We start from the raw sequence: 15549 nt of genomic DNA, 5'->3' as shown, positions 1-15549 counted from the left end.
GTCTTAAGGTTTCTTGCAGTAACCTCGTGACTGACTGCACTCTCTGTCAAGATCCAGGATTCCCTGAGCAGAGCTGGACTCTCCCTTTTCTTTTTTTCTGGTCCAATGCAAAGTCCTGGCTGTGCTGGTGGTACCTATATTTTTAACTGCAGAGATCTCCATTCCTTCCCTTTCTCCCCAGTTTCATGCTGAAGGATGCAGGTCCCAGGATGCAAGACTTGGCATCCCACTTCACTGCTGAGCCTCAGTCAGGCATGCTGACTGCCTCCCAGTCTGGTGTGAATATTGAGATGCTCTTCCACCCCACAAGTGAAATTGTCCTCAAGAACAAGCCCATCCTGTACTGCCAGGTGAGCTGCCTGGGCCAGGCTGTGTTATCACACGCTGTTCTGGGAGCATAAACAGGATAGGTGTCTAATGGAAGGAGGGCTTTACTGGAGAATCCTCTCTCCTACATACACAAACAAAGCCTTTCAAAACCATTTGGGAGGCTTCCTAAGTGGAGCTGAGCATCTGACTCTGGAGGAGGTGCTTAAACAGGGAGGGTAAATGGATGGAGGTGGAGGCTGGGACTGGGGTAGAGGCTGGCCTCTTTGCTTTGGTTACCTCCCTTCCTGTGGACACAGGTGACAGATGGCAGCTCAAGGGAAGGAGGCCAGGCTGTCGCCAACATCCCATTGAAGGTGTCAGCAAGAGCCGAGTACAGCAAGTACAGCATTGAGCCTGCCTCACCCACCGACTTCGGTACCATGATCAAGGGCACCAGGAAGAGCCGGACTCTTGTGCTGAAGAACAAAGGCATGGTCAACTTCAAATTCCACATCCGCCAAGCAGATGAGGGTGCATCTGCATTGGAAAGCAAAAGGTATGAGAAGCCCTGCACCACCCTTCCTGTGAGGAGGCACCACCCCACAGCTGGTATGTGGCAGGCAGCCACAGCTATCATCCATTTGCATCCCTGGCTAGGGAAGAGGGAACAAAAAAATGTCTCAGTATCCCCATGTGTAGTACAAAGCTGGTGATAAAGCTGCTCTGTCCAGCAATGGGTGCTACAGGCTGCTCTCTGGGAGCCATCAGGAGCAAGAAGGCTTTCCTCTGTGAGGAGGAAGGCCAGCTTTGGCCTCAGAGAAAGGCAGGGGAGCTCAGCATGACAGATATCTTTGCTTTCTCCCCTCAGTTCAAAGCAAGGGGAATCTGCTCCATCAGCTACAGAGCTCTCAACAGGAAGGAAATCAAGCTCCTCAACACAGGTGAGTGATGATGCTTTTTCACACCCTCTGTTCTCCAGCCTTGCAGCTGTGCTGTCCCAGAGCACAGCTGACCATGATACAGCTGCAGGGCCAGGGCAGAGGATGTGCTGGGCCTGTGAGCCCGGCCTGGCACAGCCACACTGGGCTCTAGGTGCCCTTAGCCAGCAGGAGGTTGGTGAGCTGCAGGGGACTTGGACACCTGCCTGAAAGAGCTCGTGTAGGGCAGGTACAACCTGCAGGCAGACCCGTGAGCCCAGAGCCTGTGGCAGTGACGCTGCTGTGGCTCTGTCTTCATGCCTGTCACTGTGGTGGCTCTGTCAACTGGCACCCATTCCCTGCCAAACCTGCTTTTATGAGGACGTTTGAACACCAGTGCTGGGGCCCTGGCAAGTCTGATCTCAGTGCTGTGATCCGGAGGCTTGTTCATACAGAAGGGTTTAGGACATGGCATGGAAGGGAGGAAGCCTTGCAGGGAAACAAAGAGAGGCTCTTTCCAACAGCATCCTTCAACCCCTTAGCACTGTTCTTCTCCTGACTTGGTTGGAGAGGCAAAGTTAGAAGGGAGTTCGAGCCAACTAATGTTTCTACACCAGGTCAGAGGTGCAGGAGCTCTTTGGGTGCAGCTGTTTTCTCATCTTCCTTTTGCTGCTTAGAGTCAGTTTAACACTTTGTCCTGTTCTCAGACAGCGGGAATATAGAAACATAAAGAGGAATGTCCTGTGTTCCCTAGCTCCATGTTCCTTAGAAGGGACTTAGGAATTATTTAACATTATTAAAATTTAGAGTAAAAATTATGGTGGCCTAGGGTAGTTCTCTGTATGATCCAAGTGACACAAGAGCTTAATGCCACAGAGATAGGCTTTGCAAAGTGCACTGGTGCCTTTAAAATGTGACGTATTAGTAGGACATAGTGTTCATTTTAGGGTGGGATAGGTAAATGGATGCCATTGATGAGTTACAGGAAATGGTTTTTCTTCTGCCATGGGGATGGCACTAAATATCCTGTGCTGAGCTAGTTTCTTTTCCTGCGGGATTATTTCCACGAGCTTGTCTGCAGCAGTGCAAGGGAAAGGATAGTTGTGCCAGTTCGGGCAGTTGGTGCCCGAGCTATCTTGGACTTCCCTGACCAGCTGGACTTCCCGTTGTGTCCGGTCAAGTACAGCAGCCAGAAGACTCTGCTGGTTTGCAATGTCAGCAACCAGGCAGCTCGTTACCAGCTGAGCACCCAGAGGTGAGGCAGTCCAAAACACCTTTGGGTGATAACAGGGCTGGGAAAGAGCAACAAAAGGAACCAGAGCATCGCAGCTGCTGCCCTGCAGCCTGGCTGGAAATGGGCAGGATGAATGGCATCTGCTCTTGCTTTCAGTGTTCTTAGCAGGATGCAGCCTTTGAGCTTTCTCTGTCCCAGATTTCCTCCAGGGTGCTGGAACATGTTAGTAGCTGGCTTGCACCCACCTGAGCGCAAGCAGCTTCTGAAATGCTTACTCACCACTGTCAGCCAAATAGACCCGTTCTCTGGGAGGCCACAGGCACGTGGCTTTCCAGTGGTCCCTGCATCAGATGCCCAGCTTGAGCTGTGCTGCAGGCATCTGGTGCATTCCTGTTACTTAAAGCTGATCTGATTGCCCTTGTCAGCTGAGGACATCAGTCACCTCTTCTGTTCCATGATAAACCTTTGAAAGCCAGTTTAAAATTTCAAACAGATGATTTAAATCTCTGAATATGGTTGGGCCCTCTTTCACTGAGATTTATTTTTAAATATTCTGAAGTTCCTCTGTTTCTGCTGTTTTTTCTTTTTTGTTTTGTGTTAAATGTTTGCCAGAAGATCATGCATTCTTCATTGGGAACTTCCATGAAGGTCGAGCTCCTCTAATACCTATCAATATACCACATGCTCATAGCTACATGCACAGGTGTATAGGAAATAAGACATATTTGGGGAATATGTGAAAAGCAGTTGAGCTGATTTAGAAGTTAAAAGTATAGAATAACTTGCTGGAGGGGACCTCTGGAAATCATCTGAGCAGACACACTGCTCAAAGCAAGAGCAGTGTCTGGGGATTGCAAGGTGCCATTGGGAGATCTGGACCTGTCTTTAGATGCCGTACAAGGAAACAAAGATACAAATGGACCTAGTTAAAAGGCAGAAGAAAGCAACCTGTTAAAACCCCCTCCATACCTTATCTTTTTCTGCCTTTTGGGTACAGCAGTGATTCATTGAAAGGGCAGATCTAACAGGATGAGAACTGTCTTAAGGGAAAGCTCACAATTTACAGATAAAAGGCCAAAATTGAGCCTACCAGCCCCACCTCTTGGCAGTGGTTTTCATTTGGTTATTACAGTGTCAGGGATGTCTTCTTCACAGCTCTTCTATCTGTGGGCTCGGGGAACAGCTTAATGATGTTGGCTGAAATTCAGAGAAGTTAAGTTTAGCTGTAGAGCTTGTGTCCTTGGGTCTTGGGGAGCCAGGTCTGTGTGAGAGATGACTGCTACAGCAGTAACAGAGGAGTCTGCTGGGTACAGCCCAGGGTGGGATGTAGGAGATGCAGAGGCTGATTTGCACTCAGTTTTTCAGTCCTGAAACTGAATCCTGAACTTGGCTGGATACTCTTCTCCTGATAGTTTGAAAATAAGAAGACACCTCCTTTCTCAGGCAACCCCTGAAGTCACCCCTCAGAGTGTTATTCCCATCCTGCCATCTGAGATCATGAGCATGTAACATGTGGCAGCAGTGGGAATGGCATGGCATGGCATGGCATGGCATGGCATGGCATGGCATGGCATGGCATGGCATGGCATGGCATGGCATGGAATGGAATGGGATGGAATGGAATGGAATGGAATGGCATGGAATGGAATGGAATGGAATGTAGTGCTGAAGTGTGGCCAGGGATTCCCTTAACTGGCAGCTTCTCTGTTCTGGTGAAATTCCTGGCAAAAGAATAGGAAAAAATCCCGTGCCTTGCCCACACCAGGCACTGATCGCCCCAAGCCCCAGCAGAGACCTGCAGCAGTCCTGGCATCACCCCTGGGGCAGATGCAGGAGCACGTACACTGATCTGGCTTTGGGGACGGTGGGGCCTTGTCTTTCCTCCCTTCCCTCCAAAGTCTCACATGCAGCACATAAACATTGCTGGCCCAAGGCTTCCCCATCAGCCAGTAGTGATGTTCTCACTAGTGGTAATGGGAATAGGTCAGGCCCATCATTGCAGCAATAGATCCTTAATGAGCAGAACCTGAAGCAAAGTTCATCAGCTGTCACTACTGACATGAAGTTCAGTTTGCCAGATGTTCTCTTTGTTTTTGTGTGTGATGCATTCATCACCCAACTCCCCAGATTTTAAGTGACAGATTGGCCACCAGCAAAGCCCCAAGGCCAGGAACTTTTGTTTTATCAGTGGGGCTGTAGAAGAGCACAAAGCCCAGCAGCTGCTGGGCAGAAGCACATTTCCCCTGAGCTGTCCCTGAGCATCAAAGCATGGAGTCCTGTGTTTGTCAGGCAAGAGCTGTTTACCTGGTGACCAATCCTAATTGCTCCTGTTAAATCCAAAGTGCACCAACACATAGCACAGAGTTTCTTTGCTGGGCCAAGCAAGCAGTTACCAGCATGCATGACAACCCAGAGTGCCAGACTGCATTGCTGGTAAATACACCAAAACTTCCTGTTCCACTTCCTTGATGTGCTGCTGCTAATGGTGATTCATTTAGCTGGGATTGGATCCTTCAGTCTGCAAATGGCATCCTCCTTTTGGGTTTCCATGTCACTGTGTTGCTCTAATCTGCATTTGCACTCTTTCAGAGCTTTGATTGCTCCATTTCTTAGCACAGCTTTCATCGAAATGCTGATAAAATGTGCCCTTTTTAGGCTAAATCAGCACATTTTCAAGGTAAAATAAACCAAAGAGCCACACTGCAAATTCAGCAGTAATTATTCCTTGGTCTTCAAGGAAAAGCTCCCTCTCCCTGTCTGATTCCTAGGCTGTAATCTCACAGGACAGGTAGTGCCCTAACATTTGCATCTCTTGAGATGAGGTTTATAGGCAGCAGGTAAAGAGAAATTCCTGAGGCAGTCGGTGTCAAGTTGTGCATGCAGATAGTTCTGAACCCTCTCTGTGCTTTTCACAAACCATGATGGGATTGCTGGCAGTCGGACCCTTGAGTCTCATTGCAGAGGGCTGAGTATGGGGGACGTGAAGTAATTTTATCCCACAGGATCTTGTGAGGGCTGGATCTTCTTAGAGGTGGGTCAGTGGCTGTTTCTGATTCAGTCTTTTCTGTCTGTTTTCTGCTGACTGTGGTTGCTTTTCTCCCTGCTTGCCCAAGTGAGCTGAAGTGAGCTGCACTGCAGAAGGAATCTCATCCCCAGGTGTGCCCCCAGTCCTGATCCCCCTCTCTGTGTTGCAGTCCTTTCTCCGTGGTTCCAACCACAGGAATTCTGGGCGCTGGTGACAGCATGCAGGTGACAGTGAGATTTCACCCGCTGAAGACTGGTGACCATTCCGGGTCCCTGGTAGTGTGCTGCAACACAGGTGAGTGCTGGGCCCTGCACGAGGCACGGGACAGTTCTGCACCATCACTCCCTGTTGTCCCATCCCCCTCCATTGCCTCTAGAGGTCCCTCCCCTGTTCAGCTTTACCCCAGAGAAAACTGAGAACTCCTTGGTGTTTAGGGAGTTGACAAAGTGGATCCCCTCTAACAGGGGATGTTGGGAGTTGCTGAGTGGAAGAAGGAGGATCCCTAATTCTCCACTGTCATGTGGTTGTGCCTGGGTGAAGTTTTATTTTATTCCTGGGCAAGGTGAGGTGTGAGGTTTCCATCAGACTCTCTCCCATACAATGTGTGGCGTGCACAGCTCTGTCCCATATGGTGCTTCTCCACTGGCGTGTCACAGACCCTTTTTCTTGTCACCCTCTACACATATATGTAGTTTTTGTCTAATAACATTTTCAGGCCCTCAAGTTCCTGACTGGTGACAAATCAAGACAGATTTTTCCTCATCTCCATTTCCTAGGCCATTCATGCTGTTGCAAACCTCTCACATCTATCTCCCATTTGATTTCTAGACTGAGGAATCCCATTCAGTGATCATACAGAAGCTGCTCTGTACTTACTAATCTTTCCCTTGTCCCTTTTTTATTTAATTTGCAATGCTCCAGCTTGGTTTTTGAGATCAGAACAATAGAAAATATTTCAAGACTGATGTGGCTGTGGGTTTGGACAGGGAGATGATGATGATTTTCATGGTGTTCATTTTGTAGTGGTTTGTCATATTACAGAGCTGGGCTGCTTGTGTTTCCTCACCTGTGTCCCCTCCTGCTGTGGGCTGTCACTTCATTTGTTCCTCTGGGCCTCCTTTTGCTGCCCACATGCCCCCAGGTGTATTTGCTGGTCAGCAACAAGGGATCCAAGGGATCAGGAGAGACATGAGTCTCATGGGATGCTCAGGGGAGACCCTGGGCAGGCCAGGACTGAACAGGGCTCCTCAGCATCACCTGAAGGACTTTGACGCAGAAATCCTGGTGATCTGAGTGGGTCACTGGAGCACACGGACCAATCTCACCGTACATACTGTCACCCTCGGAGCCCCCCGGTACCTGCACGGAGCGGACGGTGAGCAGCGGTGCAGCCGCCCCCCTCGCACCGTGAGCGGCAGCAGCACGGCGGCCCGGGGCAGCGGCAAGCGGGAGAACTTGTCCCCGACATCGAACTCCCGCAGGCGGCGCCGGGCCTTCTCCATGAGCCCCTGCCTAGGAGCGGGCAGGGCGGAGCACCGGCACCCTCCGGCCGTGCCCCGCTCACCCCCCGTCAGCCCTGGGCAGGGACAGGGACCGGGGCCCGGCTCCTCTTCCCGCTCTGCCGCCACCTCTGGCCCTGCCACCGCCTGCGCCCTGCCCGGCCCCCGACCCAGCACCGCGCCATTGTTCCCTTTCCCTTTTCTTTTCCCCTTCCCACACCCAGGCGCGTCCCTGGGCCGGGAGCCGTGGGGCCGCTCGCTCCCTGGCCAACGTGGAGCCCCGCTACCCCAGACATGCGGCGGCTCCATCAGTTCTGTCCAGTCCCACCCGAACTCCAGGACCAGAGGAGCTTGCAGTGGGAGAAGGACCGTGAAAGTGCTGCATTCGTGCCCAGTCACAGAATCATAGAACATGGAAGGGATCTTAAAGCTCACCTTATTCCTCCTCCACGGTGTTAAAAATGTACTCTCTTTTAGATACAATGAAATGGGGACAAATCGTTGAAGCAAAACAAAACTCTTTATTAGTAACGATTCTGCTGAGCCAGGTGTGTGCCTCCCTTCCCCAAGAGATGAACACACACCACCTCTGAGAAAATGGTTTCTATTTATATCCTTTCGTGGCTGGGGTGGTCCCTGTCCCCTTTCCCATTGGATGGGTACTCGGTAACTTGCATTCTCTACTGACCGCCAACTATGGACAGAATCACAGAATTAATTAGGTTGGAAAAGACCTTTAAGATCACCTCGTGCAACCTGTGACCTAACACCTCCTCATCAATTAAACCATGGCACTGAGTGCCATGTCCAGTCTTTTTTTAAAAATGTCCAGGGTTGGTGACTCCATCACCTCCCTGGGCAGACGATTCCAGCATGCAGTCACTCTTTCAGTGAAGAATTTTTTTTCTAATATCTAACCTAAACTTCCCCTGGCTCAGCTTAAGACTGTGTCGTCTTGTTCTGTCAGTTGTTGCCTGGAAGCAGAGACCGACCCCAAACTGGCTACAACCACCTTTCAGGGAGCTGCAGAGTGATAAGGTCACCTCGGAGTCTCCTTTCCTCCACGCTAAACACCCCCAGCTCCCTCAGCCGTTCCTCACAGGACTTGTGTTCCCAGCCCCTCACCAGCCTTGTTGCCTCCTGGACACGCTCGAGTGTCTCAAGATCCTTCCCAAACTGCGGGGCCAGAATCGGACACAGCACTCAAGGTGTGGCCTCACCTGTGCCAAGCATAGGGGAAGAATGATCTCCCTGCTCCTGCTGGCTGGTATGAACAAAAATAAAATTTAAATTTTTGGGGGATGTAGTTTGCAATGTTTATACAAGGTTAAATGTTGTTGGCACAAGTAACAAATTGTGATTACAAGTATAGTTAACAATGTATGTACAAAGTTGGATGTTGTTGATACAAGTAACAGGTTGTGATTAGAACTGTAGTTAACAATGTATGTACATGGTTAGGTGTTGTGGATGCAAGTAACAAATGGCGATTAGTTATATTAAAACTCAGTACTGTTGTGCACGCGTAAAAGGGGAGTGGAACCGGGGAGGAGATGCCAATCTTTGTGGAGGGGGCAGAGAAGCATTGGAACTTCACAGAGCGATAGAGTATCTAAGAGGTGATTAACACGGAAACTTTCTGTCAACTCTCTTAACAATGTATTAGGTCTTCTCTGTAACAGGAGTGTAAAAATAGCTGGCTGTGCCTTTGGGAACAAGGGGCAGGACAGGGGATGCGCAGGTGCCGGGAGGGCGCACGGCGATGGTTCCCCAGGAAGGATCGCGCCCCTCGGAGCCCCCCGGTACCTGCACGGAGCGGACGGTGAGCAGCGGTGCAGCCGCCCCCCTCGCACCGTGAGCGGCAGCAGCACGGCGGCCCGGGGCAGCGGCAAGCGGGAGAACTTGTCCCCGACATCGAACTCCCGCAGGCGGCGCCGGGCCTTCTCCATGAGCCCCTGCCTAGGAGCGGGCAGGGCGGAGCACCGGCACCCTCCGGCCGTGCCCCGCTCACCCCCCGTCAGCCCTGGGCAGGGACAGGGACCGGGGCCCGGCTCCTCTTCCCGCTCTGCCGCCATCTCCGGCACCGCCCGCGTCCTTCCCAGCACCGCCCCGGCTCCTTCCTGGTCCCGGAGCCGTGGGGCCGCTCCCTCCCTGCCCGATCGGGACTCCGGACATGCGGCGGCTCCATCGATTCCACCCGGTCCCGCCTCAACTCCAGTGCCCAAAGCCACCAGCCGACAGGCAGTCCAAAGGCTGTCCCCAGTGAACAGCTGGATAGTGTTAGCAAAGAGTCCAGTGTCATCCACTAGCGGGGATCACTCCTTCTCTGGTTTCAATGGTGTAACAATGGAGTTTGCAAGGCTGCAAGACAAGCATAATACGCATTTAGGATGGGAACCATACACCCTCGTGTCTTGTGGAAAAAAAGACTAAAGAGGGGATGATAAAAATCATAAAGGCTTAAAATCCCTAAAATAGAGTATTGGGCAACAGCAGAGCTCCTACAGCTTGTCTTTTCCCCTCCTTTAACGGACTCACCTAATTAACCCGGTTCTGCCCAACCCAAGGGATGCTTATCCTCAGGAGAGTGTTCCTTCCCCAGTCTTTCTCTGGAGTGTACGCCAAGGAAAGCTGCTTTCTCTCTCCTGGCTTCTCACAAAGGCTCAAGGCCAGAGGAAGCCGGGACTGCTCAAATCCCACTCCAGAAACCACACAGCTGGAGGATAATGCTGAGAGCCTGAAGAGTATCTCTGCAAAACCAGTTGTGCAAATACCCAACACCAAACTATTCTTTCCCAAGGGGCCATCAGTGCTTCTCAACATCCCCTAAATGACTGAAGCCCTCACTTCCCACCAATCATCAGCTGTAGAGAGGTGCCCCAGTACCCTCTGCTTTGGAAAAGTCATCTCCAAATGGTAAGAGCAGAGCAGGAAAACAGGAAGCAGAAAGTAAACTGGACAACATGTGCTCTGTGGGCACGGCTCACTCTTCCCTAAAACTCTTGTCATCTGGTTTTTCATGGATTTCACAGATTGGCTAAAAGAGCTGGAAGCTGCCCAAAGAAGGGAGGAAAGGCCTTGCACCAGCACAGCTGTGCAGACACAGCTCCCTGCTACAAGCATGTGAAACCCATCCTTTACACACCACGACCACCCAGCCAAGGTGCATTGCTCCCTTGTCGTGGTTTGACACGGAAAGAGAATTTTTTCCGGAAAGAAGAGGTCAATTTAGATATTGACCAATTGAAAGTAGACACGCCTCTGAGAACACACAGGGGTTGAAAGCAGAATTCCCAGGGAACTCGCTCTCTTTGGTTCCGGTCAGCGTGCAGTGCAAACCTCCCCTGCCCAGCCACGAGCTGGGTGGGGGAGGGAAAGCCCCCATGGCCTGAAAGGTAGGCCCCAAGGGTGGTGGAAGGACTGGAACCGGGCTGGCCCCTGCAGATGGAAGGGTGGAAGAAATCTGGGATGTCTCCATTCCCCACCCCCCCCACCCCCTCCCCGGAGTTTCTCTCCCGAGAGGGAGAGAGAAAGCCGCAAGGAAGTAGGAGTGGGGGGAGAAGCTGCAAGGTGCCCAGTCGCGTGGGAGTTGCTGGATGTCTGGGCATCGAGCCATCCTGGGAGTTCAGACTTTTAACCCTTTCTTGAGAAATGAAAGCTTTGTGAATTTTCCTTTCCCCTCCTCGGTTTCAAAGAGAGCAAGAGGGACACCTTGGACCCTGGGATGTTGGAAGGAGGAATTCTAGAGGGGAGGGGGACAAGGAGTGGCTTTTGGCTGGACTTTTCCGTGTTAGCCACAACCTGAACCAATCTTCTCCTCTGAGAGAGACTGTGTTTTGGGAGGATGCCAGTGAGTCAAGAGACCTGCTTCAGCTGGGAAAAAGACAAAATTGGAGTGAACAGAGAAAAGGTTAGGGGGTTTGTGGTGGCGCGCCCTTGCCCTGGAAAGGAAAAAGAGAAGAAGATCTCTGTTCTTGAGCCCTCGGCCCCAGGGGAAAATGGGGGGGACTGTGGTCCCAAACAATGAAAAACTGAACTGTTGTTTTCTCCCCTCTTGGCAGGGCATCCTTAAAAGGAAAAATCCTAAGAGCAGTCTGTCCATCCATGCATTGTGGTGAGAGCACTGTGCATGGAAAGGAGAAGGCTCACCATGGCAAACTTTTTCTCCGGGCGGTGCCATGTGTGACATGGAAACACAGGATGTGGAGTTGTGTTTCTTGGGGGGTCTGTGGCACAGGAGAGACTCTGTTCCCTCGATGGACTGAGTATCGATTCTTTTGAGGGTGGAAACCTGATTGGGGTCCAGATTGTGTCTCACTGTGGTTTGTTGCAGTTGGGTGGTGGGGGGAGGAATGTTTTGCAAGGTTTTCAATTGATCTTTGTGTGTTTTTTTTTTTTTTTTTCCCTTCTTTAGTTTTCTCTTTTCTTTAGTAGTAGTAGTTTAATGAAGTTTTTTTCCTGTTATTAAGCTTGGGCCTGCTTTGCTCTATTCTAGATTCCACTTCACAGCATTCAAGGAAGGGATCACATTTTCATGGGGGCACTGGCATTGTGCCAGTGTCAAACCCTGACATCCCTGCAGAGGCTGAAAGCAGAATTCTATTGTGGAGTTAGAGAAAGCTGTCCTGGAAAAATCCCTCACTTTGAGGTTACATTTATCCCCCAAACAGCGGGAATAGCAGCAAGAGGAAAATCCATGCCCCTCCTTGGCCCAGGAGGCTGTGGCTGGACTCTCCCACATGGCCTAATGCTTTACCCACAGCCACAAACAAGTCCCTCGTATCGGGTTTTAACCAACCCCACAAGTCCAACACACCCAGCATGAAGAAAAACAAACCTCAAGCCCCTCATGGATCTCCCCATCCAGCAAACATCCCACCCAGCCGCAGGCCCAGCCTACAAGGCCTTCCTGGCTGCACCAGCCCTGCTCCCCCTGCCAGGGCAGCAGCCCCAGCTCCTTCTGCCCTCTGCAGCCTCCAATATTAAACTGCCTTTCTCTGCAGCTGGTGCCCAAAGATGCTCTTCAGTGGCACAGAGATCACAGGCTGCAGGGGTGCACAGCCCCACATGTCTTTGTGTGGACAGCCCAGCTAGCCTGACCCACAGGAGGTGTGAAAAATGCCTCCCCACGAGCAGTCTGAGGACAGACCCCGCACCCTGCTCTCTACTATGAACAGCAGTTTGGCACAAAGCAAGTGAAGATGGAACAGGGAAACCATGGGGAAATCCATGTTCTCTGGGGAGCAAAGGACCACAGGTTTCTCTTGATATCAGAGCTAAAGACAAAAGATAAAATTAAGGGAGAACTTGTCAACACAATCCAGACTAAATTCTGCTCCAATATCTCTGCAACTGATTTCATTGAGGGGTGCCCCAGCTAACACCACTCCAGAGCCAGGTTCCTCTTGCCTCGCTCAGAATATTGGAGTATCTTGCCTCCTCTCACACAGGGCCATACGGAAATCTTACATTTAAAAACCAAGTCATGGCTGCTACTGACCAGTCTATTTCCCTGGAAAACAGCCCCACAGATACTTACAGTGTCTATCCTGAAGTCTTTAGGGATGAGACCTTTGTTGAAGAGGGTAAAACTTCGAGAAGTAGGCTGTAGTGCTGGAATTCTGCCAAACTCTATCAGCCTTGGACTTGGGTAGATTTTTGCCAGCTGTCCAGAGCTCCGTAATTCTGATCTCTATTCCAGGAAGAAGGCAAGAAAGATTAAAAAACAACCCAAAAAACAAACCCAAAAAACAAAAACAAACCAGAAAAGGAAAGCTAAAAAAGCTTAACCAGCTCAACTCCACTCAAGTTATTTCTTTAGGGACAGCTACCACTCTTCACCTGAAATGCTGGGCTTTTTGGGGGAAAAAAAAAATACATATTCACCTCCAAATTTAAAAGGATTAAAGTAAGAGAACCTTTTAAACTTCAAATTGTTGGTCCACAGGCAAAATCTTTGCAAGAAATCTCAAGTTAAGACCAGGCTGACAGTTAAACAACTGGTTATTCTGGTGGGGAGAAACCCTCCTCTTTAAGGTAAGCAGCCTGATAGTTGAAAGCAACTGTTTTGTCAAACTTCAGGCTCCCTGGCACAGCCTGCACTGCCTGTCCTTTCTGCTGATTTACATGAGTGCCACAATGGCCCAGGTTCAGATGTTTGGCACCATCATTTCCATGTCTTATATTAAAACATGTAAGTTTAAGTCCTTGCAGCCACTCTTCAAATGCCAGCTTTCTTTTCTTTTACAGAAGGCTCTAGGTTCCCAGAAGTCTGACATCCTCTTTTGTGCTCAGAGAGATGACATTTAAAAACAGATGTTTCCAAAGTTAATAGCATTTTAAAGAACAATTAATTAAAATTATCCTTGATTGCTGCTTAGATTAAACTACCTTCTGTGTCAGACACTGAGATTACCACCTCTAAGGTGTGAGCTGTTAGTGCCACCGATCCCTCCTGTCCTTATCCTCAGCAGCCTGTGCCTGTTTTCCCCAGGAGAATCCCTGTACCCTTGCACCCTGCCAGGAGCAGTTGCACAAAGGCACACATCTCCCCTTGCACTCACCAGTGGGTTTCTCTCATCCCCAAACACGCCGATAAGAAGGTTGGTGCGATGCTTGCCCACTGTTTGGACTTCAATTGTAACTGGAATCTCTGCAGTGCTGTGAGGCTGGACAATCCCACAGGGTTTGTGGCTGGAGTAGAACACAGGAGAGTCCTCCTTGCGTTCCTGGCAGGGACAGAATCAAATGCAGCTTCAGAGGGACCTCTGAAGAAATTATAGACTCCTTAACATCCACCGCAACAGCAACTTACACACATTTTTAAACATCCCCATGACAAAGGTAAAAGGCACAAACAAGATGCAAGAATTGTAGGCTTAGCATTCTCAGGGGTTCCTGCAAGGAGGCTGCCAGCACGGGCACTGGTGTCTGTGGATGCAGCAGCTTTTCACAACCCTCTAATATCGCCCACAAGAAAACACCCTGAAGACTGGAACATAAACTATCCTCAGGAAGTTAAACTACATCCTTAAGTTTACATTCAGGTAGGATCCTGTTCTCAGCAGATCTTTAAGACAGAACAGAAACCAGCAAGGCCTTATCCAAACCCTTTTTTACCCTAATATCTCCTCAATAATATTTGAGAGGAGGAGGAGGTGGATGCGATGCCAAACCTGGGGAATAAGCCCGTAGCAGCCAGGAAGATTGGTGTTATTTGCAACGAGGAACTTCCTCTGGTATGGCACCTTCGGCCGGCACTCACCGTACAGCAGGACTTGGGGGTACACGTCTTGTACCCCCAAGTCTGGCAAGACCAGATTTGTTAAACACACCTTGATATCAGGGCATAGGTCAGCCAAATTAAAACATTAGACTAAAGCTCTATGGACCACTGTATTCAAATTAAGAGGCCAATTTTTCATCTGACTGCAATGACATAAATGCAGAGGAAATCTGACTTGAACAGAATGAGTTCAGCTTTACAGCAGGAAGCTGAGGGCAAAGTGGGGCCCAGCAGGTGCTGGGCAGTTCATGGCTGCATTTTTTTGTCTCCACTGGAGCTCCCTGCAGTGAGCACAAATCATTCTGCTCCCCAGGAGAAGGGAAATGAGACCGAGAAGCAAACTGCTTTTTACGACGACATTCCTCTCTCTAACAGCCACCTTCTGTCCTCATCCTTCCTCTGCCCACTTGCAGTCAAAGAAATCTCTCTCAAAAAGCACAGGAATGGCTTCAGTACTTGACCATATGGTATGTGATCTCAGCTTGTGATTTTGGAAACAACAGGGTGCTCCTTGAGGAACATCCCAAGGAAGCCAGCCAGCAGAGGCCTCTCACCAGTGCAGATCTCTCACTCACACAGGGCTCCAAGTGCTCAAAGCTGGCACCAGAGCTAAAGCCCTCCCACACTCCAGGGAAGCTTCAGCCCTGGTGCTGAAGCGTCTGTGGCTGGGCTCTTCCCATACCTCGATATCCTGGTGTCCCTGGGGCAGGATGGTCCCTTGGCTGGGATTCATTGTAAACTCCTTTGGCTCCACATAAAAGCGAATTCCCTCCCTCCAGGACGGGTCACTGTGGCTGTGTATCTGATCAAAGACGTTCACAGCAGGCTGCATGCCATCGTCCAACACGCGGAGCTTGAACGTCACTGGCACCGAGGTGGTGTTAGTCAGGTGACAGCTCTGGGTGTAGGGAAAGCCTAGGAAAGGACACAAATATCCATTTAGGCACCAATTATGGCATAACCCTTGGGGTGAATATCCCGGTAGGATGAAAGTGTGACTGGAGTTTAGCTCTTTATTGTCTGAACTACAGCTCACTGAGAAGCTGCAGGAAGAATTCATCATCGCTTAATTGCCTTTGACACTGATTCCAAACTGCAGCCTTGAAAAATGCCTACTCCTAGCCCTGCTGAATACTGCAAGCTTCTCTCTTTGTGATGAGGAAGAGCTCCCTCACCTGCCTCAAACCAGCACCAGTTATTTCTCAGTGATGGGTCTGCACCCAGACCGAGGATTTACTCTGAGAATTCAAGCTGTAAAATTCCCTGTTAAGGCTACCAAC

The 15549-nt window shown here is 50.2% G+C and overlaps 2 protein-coding genes across 2 annotated transcripts in view; both read left to right on the top strand.

Annotated features, from left to right (window-relative positions):
- LOC144247090 (hydrocephalus-inducing protein homolog) overlaps window positions 1–6778 on the top strand; it is a 29488-nt gene extending 22710 nt beyond the window's left edge. Inside the window, exons 25-30 of the mRNA XM_077786428.1 lie at window positions 182–350; window positions 627–865; window positions 1178–1250; window positions 2381–2481; window positions 5655–5779; window positions 6627–6778. Coding sequence (XP_077642554.1) covers window positions 182–350; window positions 627–865; window positions 1178–1250; window positions 2381–2481; window positions 5655–5779; window positions 6627–6778 — 859 coding nt within the window. The remainder of the gene's footprint in view (window positions 1–181; window positions 351–626; window positions 866–1177; window positions 1251–2380; window positions 2482–5654; window positions 5780–6626) is intronic.
- The window catches only part of LOC144247087 (hydrocephalus-inducing protein homolog), a 261188-nt gene continuing 250962 nt past the window's right edge, over window positions 5324–15549 (top strand). The window contains exon 1 of the mRNA XM_077786425.1: window positions 5324–5779. The gene's annotated coding sequence lies outside the window, so the exon portion shown is untranslated. The remainder of the gene's footprint in view (window positions 5780–15549) is intronic.

This window comes from Lonchura striata, chromosome 13, assembly GCF_046129695.1.
Source record: "Lonchura striata isolate bLonStr1 chromosome 13, bLonStr1.mat, whole genome shotgun sequence".
Taxonomy (NCBI): domain Eukaryota; kingdom Metazoa; phylum Chordata; class Aves; order Passeriformes; family Estrildidae; genus Lonchura; species Lonchura striata.
This window is presented reverse-complemented; position numbering and strand designations above follow the sequence as displayed.